At 38.4% G+C, this 14,724-nt stretch overlaps 2 protein-coding genes across 4 annotated transcripts; both read left to right on the top strand.

Moving 5' to 3' along the window:
* The first annotated feature begins 100 nt into the window (after window positions 1-100).
* On the top strand, window positions 101-7,205 carry LOC133663629 (oocyte zinc finger protein XlCOF6.1-like). 2 transcript variants are annotated; one of them, XM_062068245.1, is made up of 2 exons: window positions 101-173; window positions 5,158-7,205. In XM_062068245.1, exon 2 carries the CDS (start codon window positions 5,208-5,210, stop codon window positions 6,405-6,407), a length of 1,200 nt encoding a protein of 399 aa, XP_061924229.1. In that variant the 5' UTR covers window positions 101-173; window positions 5,158-5,207; the 3' UTR covers window positions 6,408-7,205. The 2 variants fall into 2 exon arrangements, with proteins under 2 accessions (XP_061924229.1, XP_061924228.1); XM_062068244.1 differs by having other exon boundaries at window positions 101-177; window positions 5,158-7,203.
* Window positions 7,206-7,638: 433 nt separating this feature from the next.
* LOC133663628 (oocyte zinc finger protein XlCOF6.1-like) lies at window positions 7,639-13,143 on the top strand. Of its 2 annotated transcripts, none has more exons than XM_062068242.1 (2): window positions 7,639-7,759; window positions 11,079-13,143. In XM_062068242.1, the coding sequence occupies exon 2, from the start codon at window positions 11,129-11,131 to the stop codon at window positions 12,410-12,412; it is 1,284 nt and encodes a 427-aa protein (XP_061924226.1). In that variant the 5' UTR covers window positions 7,639-7,759; window positions 11,079-11,128; the 3' UTR covers window positions 12,413-13,143. The 2 variants fall into 2 exon arrangements, with proteins under 2 accessions (XP_061924226.1, XP_061924227.1); XM_062068243.1 differs by having other exon boundaries at window positions 7,683-7,755.
* The last annotated feature ends 1,581 nt before the right edge of the window (window positions 13,144-14,724 follow it).

Genomic DNA, 14,724 nt, shown 5'->3' with positions numbered 1-14,724 from the left:
ATACTGTTATCGCCTCTGATTCATTGTAAACTGTAATTTCGCCTTTGCCTGCAAATAGAGTTCCGTTAAAAAGGAAAGTCCACGGGAAGTGACGTCTTCCACCACTTGCACATGCGCAGACTGATCGTGTGTTTTGGCACCAATCGTCTCGGAGAAGACAACAGAGCAGTGCGGTCTGTAAGTATGCGTTAATTCCTTCATTTTAACGTGTGTACCTATTCTTCAAAGGTGTGGTTAATTAAAATGTATACATTCTTCGTGTCAGGATGAACGCGACTCCGTGAACTGTGAAGCTTGTAAACCTAAAGCTAAATTAGCATGCTTGTTAGCTTAGCTTGCTAGCTGCTAGTGATGGGTTGATGAGGCCTCATGAAGCGTTTCGACACATTGCAAAACTGTATTGATACTGTGTCGATACTGTGTCACTAAATACTGACATCTGCTGGACATTAAAAATCCCTACAGGCAACCTAAGGACCGACTCAACTGACACTGATTTTATGACCTAGTATATACAATAATATAAACCAAGTCATTGTATTTCATTTAGGATTATTTCATATCTTCATTTAAATAAAAATATATTTTTATCTTTTTTAGATACAGTCAAATAATGTGAACATGTATCGTGACTAGGATGGTAGAAGGTGGGGATTGAACCCCAGTAACCAGCAACCCTCCGATTGCTGGCACGGCCACTCTACCAACTTCGCCACGCCGTCATTCCTGTACCTTCTCTAGTAACAGTAGTGATGGGTCCGGCAACACAGATGCATCGGCGCATGCGTCGAGCTCATAGAGCGAAACCCTGTGTCGGTGCACGTACCCCTTTTAGAAAGTCACGTGACCGATCGTGAGCTGCTTTGGTCACGTGACCGATACGCGAACTGTATCGCACTGACGCATCCTCTGTGCCCTGTGAGCAACGTTCCCTCTAGATGCGCGCCTGCGCAATTGCGCAGTGCTCAAGCGTCCTCCGCGCACACCGTGCGCCGCACAGCCAATATATGCCGCGCACCAAATCAAACCCATCTGAATTCTAAACAAAATAAACACATTTATTCTGTGTAATTTTGAAATGCAACTTTGAGTGACAGTGACAACAAGCGGCCCTAACGGTGTTCGTCAACAACACGCATTGCGCCGCTTCCTAATAAACACAGTTTGGCGCGCAGGCGTCAGTGCGATACAGTTCATGAGCGGTCACGTGACCAGAACAGCTCATGACCGGGCACGTGACTTTCTAAAAGCGATACGCGCACCGACACAGGGTATCGCTCTATGAGCTCGACGCATGCGCCGATGCATCGGTGTTGCCGGACCCATCACTACTAGCTGCTAACAAATAGACCCGAACACATCGCTAAGCCACCAGTGTGACTTTAAAGTGTTGTGAAAATATCTAAAATACAAATGCTAAGAGTGTTGGTGAATAAGTGACTAACTCTGGTTTTGGGAGAAATATTTGTAGTATTAGAAAAATAACAGAGTACGAAAAGGAACGTTCTCCAACAAACGAGGAAAACTAGCGACAACGTCAACTACTGGACGCTGTTTTTTAAGAAGCATCATGATTGGCAACACTAAAATTGGCCCTAGTGTGTGAATGTGAGTGTGAACATTGTCTGTCTATCTGTGTTGGCCCTGCTATGAGGTGGCGGCTTGTCCAGGGTGTACCCCGTCTTCCGCCCATGTGCAGCATCGATAGGCTCCAGCACCCCCCGCGACCCCATAAGGGACAAGCGGTAGAAAATGGATGATGGATGGATCAAGTTTTGTTACACAAAACAGTTCCGTTTCATTATTTCACTTACATCTTTACTAACCTTATACCTGGAATAACTTTACTGGACGGAGGAGCATTGTGAAGAATTGAAAATAGGATAGTATAGTTGTTTATGAAAATATGAACGGTTTCCGGGCACAAACAATTAAAATAAACTATAAAATAACTACATTGGTTCCCACACAACTGCAATCTATTCATGGCAGCAGGGCAGTGCTGTGTTTTAAGCAGATTAAAGCTGCAGCTATCGAATATTTTAGTAATCGAGTATTCTATCGAATATCACGATCGATTAATTGAGTGATCCAATAAATCATATTTTTGCTTAATTAAGGTTTAATTATACATGTTAAGATGTGCCCTCAATTTTTGCGTTTGGCCTAATTGTCTTTTATTTCCTAAATGCCTGTTTTCATTATTGAAGGCTGACATGCACAGCTAAAATGCGTCACTGGCTGATTGTGCCAATTTGTGTGTGCTAATAAAAACAGTTGCGCTCACAGCCCTATGTGCTGTGTGATATGACCGCCTAAACGAAGTTCTTGTCTCTCGTGCGTTTTTGATTATTATATTATACGGTGCCGTTTAAACGTTGGTTTCTCCACGTAAATCTGCTGAGCTGTTTTCAACCTGCCAACAATACATAAACAATATAAAAAGACAAACCACTTAATAATGACAACAGATTTACATTTTAATAATAATAATAATAATACCTGGGATTTATATAGCGCTTTTCTAAGTACCCAAAGTCGCTTTACATGTAGAAACCATCATTCATTCACACCTTAAGAATGCAATACCGTTCACTGCATTCATTGCATGCAAAATAGTAATCAATGTTCATTTTGCCATCATAACATGTTGGAGATGAAAACACATATATATATATATATATATATATATATATATATATATATATATATATATATATATATATATATATATATATATATATATAAAATTAGTTCAAAATTAATATTCGTTGAGAAAGTTAATATAAAAATATATTGTTATTATTAAAAATAAAACAAGAACCGTTTTCATTATATCAAACTTAAAAAGTGGATTAGGGAGTGCCTTTAAAACTGCATTTGAAATGTGCAACTTCATATTCAGAACCAATATGGCTCACAGGAATTTGGCACACAAGAGCTACCACTGTGAACAAGGACTTGGAACTCTAACATTCTACAAAGACTATAGTGCAAGTGCAAGCTATCCAAGTAGCACGTGGTTGCATGACTTGAATAACCCGAATAACTTTGCAAGAATATTTACAAAGACTAACTGAATTTGTGGCATTTTGTGATATTTCAACCGTGTTTTTACATACTTTGCGGATTGTAAATACGATTGGATATCGCTTAATGGATACTATGAAAGACAATTAAGTAGGGCTGCACGATTATAGCCAAAATAATAATCACAATTATTTTTATCAATATTAAAATCACGATTAATAATCACGATTAATTACTATGTTATGTGAAACATTTTTATGTCCTGTCTTTTTTAAACAAATAGTATGTGAACTGGGCTTTCCTTTCAAAATCAAACAAACAGAAAATAATTTCCAAGTTATAAAATATACAAAAGACAAAGAGCTAACTAAAAATAAATATGCCATTGCAGAGTGCGATCATAAAGTGCAAACAAGTTCCTTCTTAACATCTCTCCACTGCTCAAAAGAACCTCCAACATTTACTGTAGTTTGACTTCCCTCTTTGTCTTGTCCTTTTTTGCTGGATGCTTGTCTGTCTATGTTGGCCCTGCCATGAAGTGGCGACTTGTTGAAGGTGTATGACGATAAAATGAAAGCAACACTTGTTAGTAGAGGTGTCCGATAATGGCTTTTTTGCCGATATTGTCCAACTCTTAATTACCGATTCCGATATCAACCGATACCGATATATACAGTCGTGGAATTAACACATTATTGTGCCTAATTTTGTTGTGATGCCACTCTGGATGCATTAAACAATGTAACAAGGTTTTCCAAAATAAATCAAAATAAAAAATGCCAACATGGCACTGCCATATTTATTATTGAAGTCACAAAGTGCATTATTTTTTTTTAACATGCCTCAAAACAGCAGCTTGGAATTTGGGACATGCTCTCCCTGAGAGAGCATGAGGAGGTTGAGGTGGGAGGGGTAGCCCTCCCTGACGTCCTTCGTCGGGAGCGGCGCTTCCGGGATTGCGGTGACGCAGCGCAGTCCTCGGACCAAATGGAGTCTCTGCACTCCATAGAGGAGTAGCGCAGCGATTCCTCCTCCATGGCGCGGAGGACCTCCCTCGCTGCCTCGTCAAAACCGTCCAATTTTTTTGCGGAGAAACTCTTCTGTTGGCGTCCTACTGTCATGACTGGGTTCTTGGGTTTTGCTTCTCCGGAAGGCAAAGGAAAATTGGCGCGTGCAAGACATGAATTTAAATACATGATTTAATTTTAACAAATAAAAAAACTACAAAAAAAAGGGAAGCAAACAAAAGGCGCGCACAAAGGCGGAAATACAAACTTGACTATGAAACAAAAGACATGCACGTGGGCACAAAAACTATGAACAATAAACAAAAACACTAACTGTGGCATAAATGAACAAAACTTACTTGGCAAAGACCTGTGACACGACATGAAGCAGAGTGATGAAATAGTGTGAGGACGCCAGGACGAACAACAGAAACAGACAGATTTAAATAGTGACGTGATCAGTGAAAACAGGTGCGTGACAAGACAGGTGAACAGGTGCGTGACATGACAGGTGAAAACTAATGGGTGACCATGGAAACCAAACCAAACAAGGAAGTGCAACCAGGAACTAAAAAGAGTCCAAAAAACAAACACATGGCCAAAACAAAAACATGAACAGACATGACGCATGACCAAAACAAAAACATGAACAGACATGACAGTGGCGCATATTTGTAACAGTTTTAAAGTTGTTTATACGGTCACCCTCAGTGTGACCTGTATGGCTGTTGACCAAGTATGCTTGGCATTCACTTGTGTGTGTGGAAAGCCGTAGATATTATGTGATTGGGCCGTCACGCAAAGGCAGTGCCTTTAAGGTTTATTGGCGCTCTGTACTTCTCCCTACGTACGTGTACCACTCCGTACAGCGGCGTTTTAAAAAGTAATACATTTTACTTTTTGAAACCGATACCGATAATTTCCGATGTCTCATTTATCGGCCGATAATATCGGCAGTCCGATATTATCGGACATCTCTACTTGTTAGTAAATAACTTCATGTTCTGTTGTTAATTAAGGTAAACAACCTTATCGGGACAATGGTACAGGACAATGTCTCATATGACTGAGCAATGCTGGACTCTTCTAAAGCATGTGTTTGTCTTCTTGTATCCTGCAGACGTCTGTGAAGAACATCTTTTCCCTGAGCAGCAGGTGTAAACCTCCAGGATGAAGCAGGAGAAACCACAGCCCCCCCATATTAAAAAAGAAGAGGAGGAGCCACATCTTACCCACATTAAAGAGGAAGTTGAGGAGCTACATCGCCCACACATAAAGGAGGAAGAAGAGGAATACAGTATCAGTCAGAATGGAGAGCATCTTGAAGGAATGGAGGTTGATATCTCCAAGATTCCATTGAATGGTGTCATTGTGAAGATTGAAGATCATGAGGTCAAAAGTGAAAGTGAGGAGAAGAGTGTGGTGGAGTTTCCAAGCAGCAGCTCAACTCAACACATGACAACAGAAGCTGATGGAGACCACTGTGGAGGATCACAAGCAGACAAGCTCTTAGCTCCACTATCAGATAGTGATGACATGACGTCACACTCTTCTGACACTGATGATGAAGACTCTGAAGCTGATACAACATGTCACACTGACAACACACTCTTCGAATGTTCTCACTGTGGCAAAACTTTTAATTACTGTTGTAATCTGAAAACACACATGAGAACACACACTGGTGAAAAACCTTTTTCTTGTGTAAGATGTGGTAAAAGTTTTACGCAAAATCATAGTTTGAAAACACACATGAGAATACACACTGGTGAAAAACCTTTTTCTTGTTCATTATGTGGTAAAGGTTTTTCACATAATCATCATTTGACAGGACACATGAGAACACACACTGGTGAAAAACATTTTTCCTGTTCAATCTGTGCTAAAGGTTTTACACACCATATTAGTTTGAAAACACACATGACAACACACACTGGTGAAGACCCTTTTTCTTGTTCATTATGTGGCAAAGGTTTTACACAAAGTCATAGTTTGAAGGCACACATGAGAGTACATGCTGGTGAAAAACCTTTTTCTTGTTCATTATGTGCTAAAGGTTTTACACAAGTGAACCATTTGAAAACACACATGAGAATACACAATGGTGAAAAACCTTTTTCTTGTTCATTATGTGGTAGAAGTTTTAGACAAAATCATAATTTGAAGGCACACATGAGAACACATGCTGGTAAAAAACCTTTTACTTGTTCAATTTGTGGTAAATGTTTTACACATAATCATCATTTGACAGGACACATGAGAACACACACTGGTGAAAAACCTTTTTCCTGCTCAATCTGTGCTAAAGGTTTTGTACAAAAATATACTTTGAAAAGACACATGAGAACACACACTGGTAAGGAAGTGTGAGTTGCAGTGTGTGTGATGAAAGATTATCATAAAAATTCTAGTGTAACAAATGTAACACAATCTTGTTAGTGGGTTTCTACCATTGGTAGATTAGATGTTTCAGAACAAATCAAATATATTTTACGGACTTATTTATATCGTTTTTTTAATTGATGTGTTGCATATTTTCATTTCTAATTCTAAAATAATTTCATTGATGATGTCCTTTATATAATATACATATTTGTTTCACATTGTTTCATACTTTTGCTTTTGAGTGCACATAAATCCCTCTTAGTTCATATCTATTGGTTCATATCTGAAACATCTTCTGGATCACGTTTGGAAGCATTTTATTATTTACTTTATACATAATTTGAGCAGTCTTGTATTCTACAAGATTAGTTGTTTGACCCTTTTCCCAGTGCACCTTTACGGGGTGCAGCCCTTGTTACGACCCATGCATGTTCCTGTTCTGTCTACTCTGTATGATGTATGTCTGATTTTGAGCAAATTTGTACTGAAAATGTAATTTAGTTGCACTTTTTAAGTGCAATGACAAAGTACTATTCCATGTGTGACTTTTATGAATCATTTGTCGAGTCTTGATAATCAATTCTATGAATTATCCTTATTACTCTCTTATGTGTTATGACTATTGGGTTTGTGATTGTTTTAGATGTATGTCCCCAGGCCTCGATGCAACAAAGAATGTATGCTTTAAGTAAAGTTGGGCACGTTATATGTGGTAAATATTTGTGGAGTATGTGTTTTGTTCTATTTAATATTCATACAATATGAAGCTGAGCTATCTTGATGGAGGCCATTCTAAAACACATGTTCAGAGCAGCAGCATTAAGAGGAGTCATTTAAAATGTATGTCTTGAAATGTCAATGGATGAAGTGGAAAAAAGAGAAACTGTGAGAAAATAATAGTCGTTAAAATACTTCGGACCAGAGGCGATTGCTCTGAGACTGCAAGGGAAGCTCAGCTTCCCCTAAAATGTCAAAAAACAAGTGATTAAATATTTAGTGTTGTGTTTACATGTTATTGACTAAATATGCGCTAGAACGCGCTCTTTTGTTCGGAATTAGCTTCTTATCACTGGTAACGACGCTGCTTTCCTCTCTGTTTGGTGGAAATGCTTAAACATTTTTTTTTTTTACTTTTCTTTCCCATTGTTTATTCTCATATACTGTTATCGCCTCTGGTTTATTGTAAACTGTAATTTCGCCTTTGCCTGCAAATACAGTTCCGTTAAAAAAGGAGAAAGTCCACGGGAAGTGACGTCTTCCACCACTTGCACATGCGCAGACTGATCGTGTGTTTTGGCACCAATCGTCTCGGAGAAGACAACAGAGCAGTGCGGTCTGTAAGTATGCGTTAATTCCTTCATTTTAACGCGAGTACCTATTCTTCAAAGGTGTGGATAATTAAACTTTATCTATTCTTCGTGTCAGGATGAAGTAGACTCCGTGAACTGTGAAGCTTCTAAACCTAAAGCTAACTTAGCATGCTTGTTAGCTTAGCTTGCTAGCTGCTAACAAATAGACCCGAACACATCGCTAAGCCACCAGTGTGACTTTAAAGTGTTGTGAAAATATGTAAAATACAAATGCTAAGAGTGTTGGTGAATACGTGACTAACTCTGGTTTTGGGAGAAATATTTGTAGTGTTAGAAAAATAACAGAGTACGAAAAGGAACGTTCTCCAACAAACGAGGAGAACTAGCGACAACGTCGACTACTGGACGCTGTTTTTTAAGAAGCATCACGATTGGCAACACTAAAATTGGCCCTAGTGTGTGAATGTGAGTGTGAACATTGTATGTCTATCTGTGTTGGCCCTGCAATGAGGTGGCGACTTGTCCAGGGTGTACCCCGCCTTCCGCCCATGTGCAGCATCGATAGGCTCCAGCACCCCCCGCGACCCCATAAGGGACAAGCGGTAGAAAAAGGATGATGGATGGATCAATTTTTGTTACACAAAACAGTTCCGTTTCATTATTTCACTTACATCTTTACTAACCTTATACCTGGAATAACTTTACTGGACGGAGGAGCATTGTGAAGAATTGAAAATAGGATAGTATAGTTGTTTATGAAAATATGAACGATTTCTGGGCACAAACAATAAAAATAAACTATAAAATAACTACATTGGTTCCCACACAACTGCAATCTATTCATGGCAGCAGGGCAGTGCTGAGTTTTAAGCAGATTAAAGCTGCAGCCATCGAATATTTTAGTAATCGAGTATTCTATCGAATATCACGATCGATTAATCGAGTGATCCAATAAATCATATTTTTTCTTAATTAAGGTTTAATTATACATGTTAAGATGTGCCCTCAATTTTTGCATTTGGCCTAATTGTCTTTTATTTCCTACATGCCTGTTTTCATTATTGAAGGCTGACATGCACAGCTAAAATGCGTCACTGGCTGATTGTGCCAATTTGTGTGTGCTAATAAAAACAGTTGCGCTCACAGCCCTATGTGCTGTGTGATATGACCGCCTAAACGAAGTTCTTGTCTCTCGTGCGTTTTTGATGATTATATTATACGGTGCCGTTTAAACGTTGGTTTCTCCACGCAAATCTGCTGAGCTGTTTTCAACCTGCCAACAATACATAAACAATATAAAAAGACAAACCACTTAATAATGACAACAGTTTTACATGCAAAATAGTAATCAATGTTCATTTTGCCATCATAACATGTTGGAGATGAAAACACACATATATATATATATACTGTATATATATACTGTGTGTGTATATATATATATATATATATATATATATATATATATATATATATATTTATATTTATATATATATATATATATATATATATATATATATATATATATATAAAATTAGTTCAAAATTAATATTCGTTGAGAAAGTTAATATAAAAATATATTCTTATTATTAAAAATAAAACAAGAACAGTTTTCATTATATCAAACTTAAAAAGTGGATTAGGTAGTGCCTTTAAAACTGCATTTGAAATGTGCAACTTCATATTCAGAACCAATATGGCTCACAGGAATTTGGCACACAAGAGCTACCACTGTGAACAAGGACTTGGAACTCTAACATTCTACAAAGACTATAGTGCAAGTGCAAGCTATCCAAGTAGCACGTGGTTGCATGACTTGAATAACCCGAATAACTTTGCAAGAATATTTACAAAGACTAACTGAATTTGTGGTATTTTGTGATGTTTCAACTGTGTTTTTACATACTTTGCGGATTGTAAATACAATTGGATATCGCTTAATGGATACTATGAAAGACAATTAAGTAGGGCTGCACGATTATAGCCAAAATAATAATCACAATTATTTTTATCAATATTAAAATCATGATTAATTACTATGTTATGTAAAACATTTTTATGTCCTGTCTTTTTTAAACAAAGAGTATGTGCACTGGGCTTTCCTTTCAAAATCAAACAAACAGAAAATAATTCCCAAGTTATAAAATATACAAAAGACAAAGAGCTAACTAAAAATAAATATGCCATTGCAGAGTGCGATAATAAAGTGCAAACAAGTTCCTTCTTAACATCTCTCCACTGCTCAAAAGAACCTCCAACATTTACTGTAGTTTGACTTCCCTCTTTGTCTTGTCCTTTTTTGCTGGATGCTTGTCTGTCTATGTTGGCCCTGCCATGAAGTGGCGACTTGTTGAAGGTGTATGACGATAAAATGAAAGCAACACTTGTTAGTAGAGATGTCCGATAATGGCTTTTTTGCCGATATTCCGATATTGTCCAACTCTTAATTACCGATTCCGATATCAACCGATACCGATATATACAGTCGTGGAATTAACACATTATTGTGCCTAATTTTGTTGTGATGCCACTCTGGATGCATTAAACAATGTAACAAGGTTTTCCAAAATAAATCAAAATAAAAAATGCCAACATGGCACTGCCATATTTATTATTGAAGTCACAAAGTGCATTATTTTTTTTAACATGCCTCAAAACAGCAGCTTGGAATTTGGGACATGCTCTCCCTGAGAGAGCATGAGGAGGTTGAGGTGGGCGGGGTTGGGGGCGGGGGGTAGGGGTAGCAGGGGGTGTATATTGTAGCATCCCGGATGAGTTAGTGCTGCAAGGGGTTCTGGGTATTTGTTCTGTTGTGTTTATGTTGTGTTACGGTGCGGATGTTCTCCCGAAATGTGCTTGTCATTCTTGTTTGGTGTGGGTTTACAGTGTGGCGCATGTTTGTAACAGTGTTAAAGTTGTTTATACGGCAACCCTCAGTGTGACCTGTATGGCTGTTGACCAAGTATGCGTGGCATTCACTTGTGTGTGTGAAAAGCCGTAGATATTATGTGATTGGGCCGTCACGCAAAGGCAGTGCCTTTAAGGTTTATTGCCGCTCTGTACTTCTCCCTACGTACGTGTACCACTCCGTACAGCGGCGTTTTAAAAAGTAATACATTTTACTTTTTGAAACCGATGCCGATAATTTCCGATGTCGCATTTATCGGCTGATAATATCGGCAGTCCGATATTATCGGACATCTCTACTTGTTAGTAAATAACTTCATGTTCTGTTGTTAATTAAGGTAAACAACCTTATCGGGACAATGGTACAGGACAATGTCTCATATGACTGAGCAATGCTGGACTCTTCTAAAGCATGTGTTTGTCTTCTTGTATCCTGCAGACGTCTGTGAAGAACATCTTTTCCCTGAGCAGCAGGTGTAAACCTCCAGGATGAAGCAGGAGAAACCACAGCCCCCCCATATTAAAAAAGAAGAAGAGGAGCCACATCTTACCCACATTAAAGAAGAAGTTGAGGAGCTACATCGCCCACACATAAAGGAGGAAGAAGAGGAATACAGTATCAGTCAGAATGGAGAGCATCTTGAAGGAATGGAGGTTGATATCTCCAAGATTCCATTGAATGTTGTCATTGTGAAGATTGAAGATCATGAGGTCAAAAGTGAAAGTGAGGAGAAAAGTGTGGTGGAGTTTCCAAGCAGCAGCTCAACTCAACACTTGACAACAGAAGCTGATGGAGACCACTGTGGAAGATCACAAGCAGACAAGCTCTTAGCTCCACTATCAGATAGTGATGACATGACGTCACGCTCTTCTGACACTGATGATGAAGACTCTGAAGCTGATACAACATGTCACACTGACAACACACACTTTGAATGTTCTCAATGTGGCAAAACTTTTAATTACTCTTGTAATCTGAAAACACACATGAGAACACACACTGGTGAAAAACCTTTTTCCTGTGTAAGATGTGGTAAAAGTTTTACGCAAAATCATAATTTGAAAACACACATGAGAATACACACTGGTGAAAAACCTTTTTCTTGTTCATTATGTGGTAAAGGTTTTACACATAATCATCATTTGACAGGACACATGAGAACACACACTGGTGAAAAACATTTTTCCTGTTCAATCTGTGCTAAAGGTTTTACACACCATATTAGTTTGAAAACACACATGACAACACACACTGGTGAAGACCCTTTTTCTTGTTCATTATGTGGCAAAGGTTTTACACAAAGTCATAGTTTGAAGGCACACATGAGAGTACATACTGGTGAAAAACCTTTTTCTTGTTCATTTTGTGGTAAAGGTTTTACACAAGTGAACCATTTGAAAACACACATGAGAAAACACACTGGTGAAAAACCTTTTACTTGTTCATTATGTGGTAAAAGTTTTACACAAAATCATAATTTGAAGGCACACATGAGAACACATGCTGGTAAAAAACCTTTTACTTGTTCAATTTGTGGTAAATGTTTTACACATAATCATCATTTGACAAGACACATGAGAACACATGATGGTAAAAAACCTTTTACTTGTTCAATTTGTGGTAAATGTTTTACACATAATCATCATTTGACAGGACACATGAGAACACACACTGGTGAAAAACCTTTTTCCTGCTCAATCTGTGCTAAAGGTTTTGTACAAAAATATACTTTGAAAAGACACATGAGAACACACAAAGGTGAGGAAGTGTGAGTTGCAGTGTGTGTGATGAAAGATTCTCATAAAAATTCCAGTGTAAGAAATGTAACACAATCTTGTTAGTGGGTTTCTACCATTGGTAGATTAGATGTTTCAGAACAAATCAAATATATTTTACGGACTTATTTGTATCGTTTTTTAATTCAAGTGTTGCATATTTTCATTTCTAATTCAAAAATAATTTCATTGATGATGTCCTTTATATGATATACATATTTGTTTCACATTGTTTCATACTTTTGCTTTTGAGTGCACATAAATCCCTCTTAGTTCATATCTATTGGTTCATATCTGAAACATCTTCTGGATCACGTCTGGAAGCATTTTATTATTTACTTTATACATAATTTGAGCAGTCTTGTATTCTACAAGATTAGTTGTTTGACCCTTTTCCCAGTGCACCTTTACGGGGCGCAGCCCTTGTTGTGACCCATGCATGTTCCTGTTCTGTCTACTCTGTATGATGTATGTCTGATTTTGAGCAGGTTTGTACTGAAAATGTAATTTAGTTGCACTTTTTAAGTGCAATGACAAAGTACTATTCCATGTGTGACTTTTATGAATCATTTGTCGAGTCTTGATCATCAATTTTATGAATTATCCTTATTACTCTCTTATGTATTATGACTATTGGGTTTGTGATTGTTTTAGATGTTTGTCCCCAGGCCTCTATGCAACAAGCAATGTATGCTTTAAGTAAAGTTGGGCACATTATATGTGGTAAATATTTGTGGAGTATGTGTTTTGTACTATTTAATATTCATACAATGTTACAATGTGAAGCTGAGCTATCTTGATGGAGGTCATTCTAAAACACATGTTCAGAGCAGCAGCATTAAGAGGAGTAATTTAAAATGTATCTCTAGAAATGTCAATGGATGAAGTGGAAAAAAGAGAAACTGTGAGAAAATAATAATCGTTAAAATACTTCGGACCAGAGGCGATTGCTCTGAGACTGCAAGGGAAGCTCAGCCCTAAAATGCCAAAAAATAAGTGATTAAATATATAGTGTTGTGTGTACATGTACATGTGTACTTGACTAAATATGCGCTACAACGCGCTCTTTTGTTCAGAATCAGCTTCTTATCACTGGTAACAACGCGCCTTTCCTCTCTCATTCCCGCAGCTTCACGGTGCTTTAAACAGTATAGACACTGGCCGTCCACAGTGTTCAGTGGAGAAGCATATACACTGCAGTGAAACGAGACGAGTCATTGGATAAATGCTGGGCTTTGTCCCGCTCATCGGACGCTCAGCGTCTCTAGGGGTCTATGGGGCAGTGGGCTGGCCCGGACGCTCAACTTCTGCATGATGATTGGAAGATCTGTCTGATTCCCTTTTTCATTGACAGCAAAATGAGCGAATCAGCGATCTTGTGTTGAAAACGCCCGTGGGAGCATTTTTCAATATTCATTCTGTTGTTCTGAGTTGAAGCAAAGACTTTCCTGATCCTCTTAGCGACATTTTCTTTGTTATAAACGACTAGTGACAAATAGAGATTCTATTTCTGGTGTTTTTTGTGTCTGGAGACTGACTTTTTTCACTCTGTAGTTTCTGTCCCTACCGAGCAGCGGGTGCTGCTGAGCCCCTCCACCGTCTCAAAGCATTCACAGGCGGACTCACTTTGCACTAGCCTCGTGCCAGTCCCAGCTAGTGAGCTAGCAAGCTGCACATAATGGCAGATCATTTGAAAGTTGTGGACTGGATTTTGGCGAAGCCATTTGATGGTCTTCCTTACGAAGAAAAACTTAGAATTAAACAGGAGGGCAGATCAACTCCTCAGATTAATTTGGTGCAAAAGGTAGGGAAAAGTAACAGGTCTTTTCAGCTGACCTGGTATGACAAAGTGAGCTGGCTGACTGGAAGTGTAACAAATGTACTGTTGGCCATGCCTCTTGATGAAACCCATCAGGGATGTGTTGTCTTGTCAAAAGTGGGATTTTGGTGATCTTTCTAACTTTGACAGGGCATACAAAAGGCATGAAAAAAGTTATGAACATGTGAGTGCATGTACAAGGTTAAGTTGCCTGGGCAGAGTCAGGGTTGAGCATGCAATCAATGAAGGTGCTCGCGTTCAAGTGGCAAAACATAATGAAACGGTCAAACAAAACAGATCTTTCCTAAACCGCCTTATTGATGTGACTTCCTTGCTTGGCTGTCAGGAGCTGTCATTTAGGGGGCATGATGAGAATGTTGAATCATCCAACAAGGGGAATTACACGGAGTTTACAGAGAAATTCGCTAAATATGACTGTTCTGGCCACACAATTCCAGTCATCAGCTGTGTTTTCTGGTATGTCCCATGC

This window comes from Entelurus aequoreus, linkage group LG13 (assembly GCF_033978785.1).
Source record: "Entelurus aequoreus isolate RoL-2023_Sb linkage group LG13, RoL_Eaeq_v1.1, whole genome shotgun sequence".
In the NCBI taxonomy this organism is placed as follows: domain Eukaryota; kingdom Metazoa; phylum Chordata; class Actinopteri; order Syngnathiformes; family Syngnathidae; genus Entelurus; species Entelurus aequoreus.
Note: the sequence above shows the minus strand (reverse complement) of the source record. Positions and strands in the feature narration are given on the sequence as shown.

Excerpts from the sequence above, each read along its gene's own strand:
- LOC133663629 (XM_062068245.1), top strand. The coding sequence starts at position 5,208 with ATGAAGCAGGAGAAACCACAGCCCCCCCATATTAAAAAAGAAGAGGAG.
- LOC133663628 (XM_062068242.1), top strand. The coding sequence starts at position 11,129 with ATGAAGCAGGAGAAACCACAGCCCCCCCATATTAAAAAAGAAGAAGAG.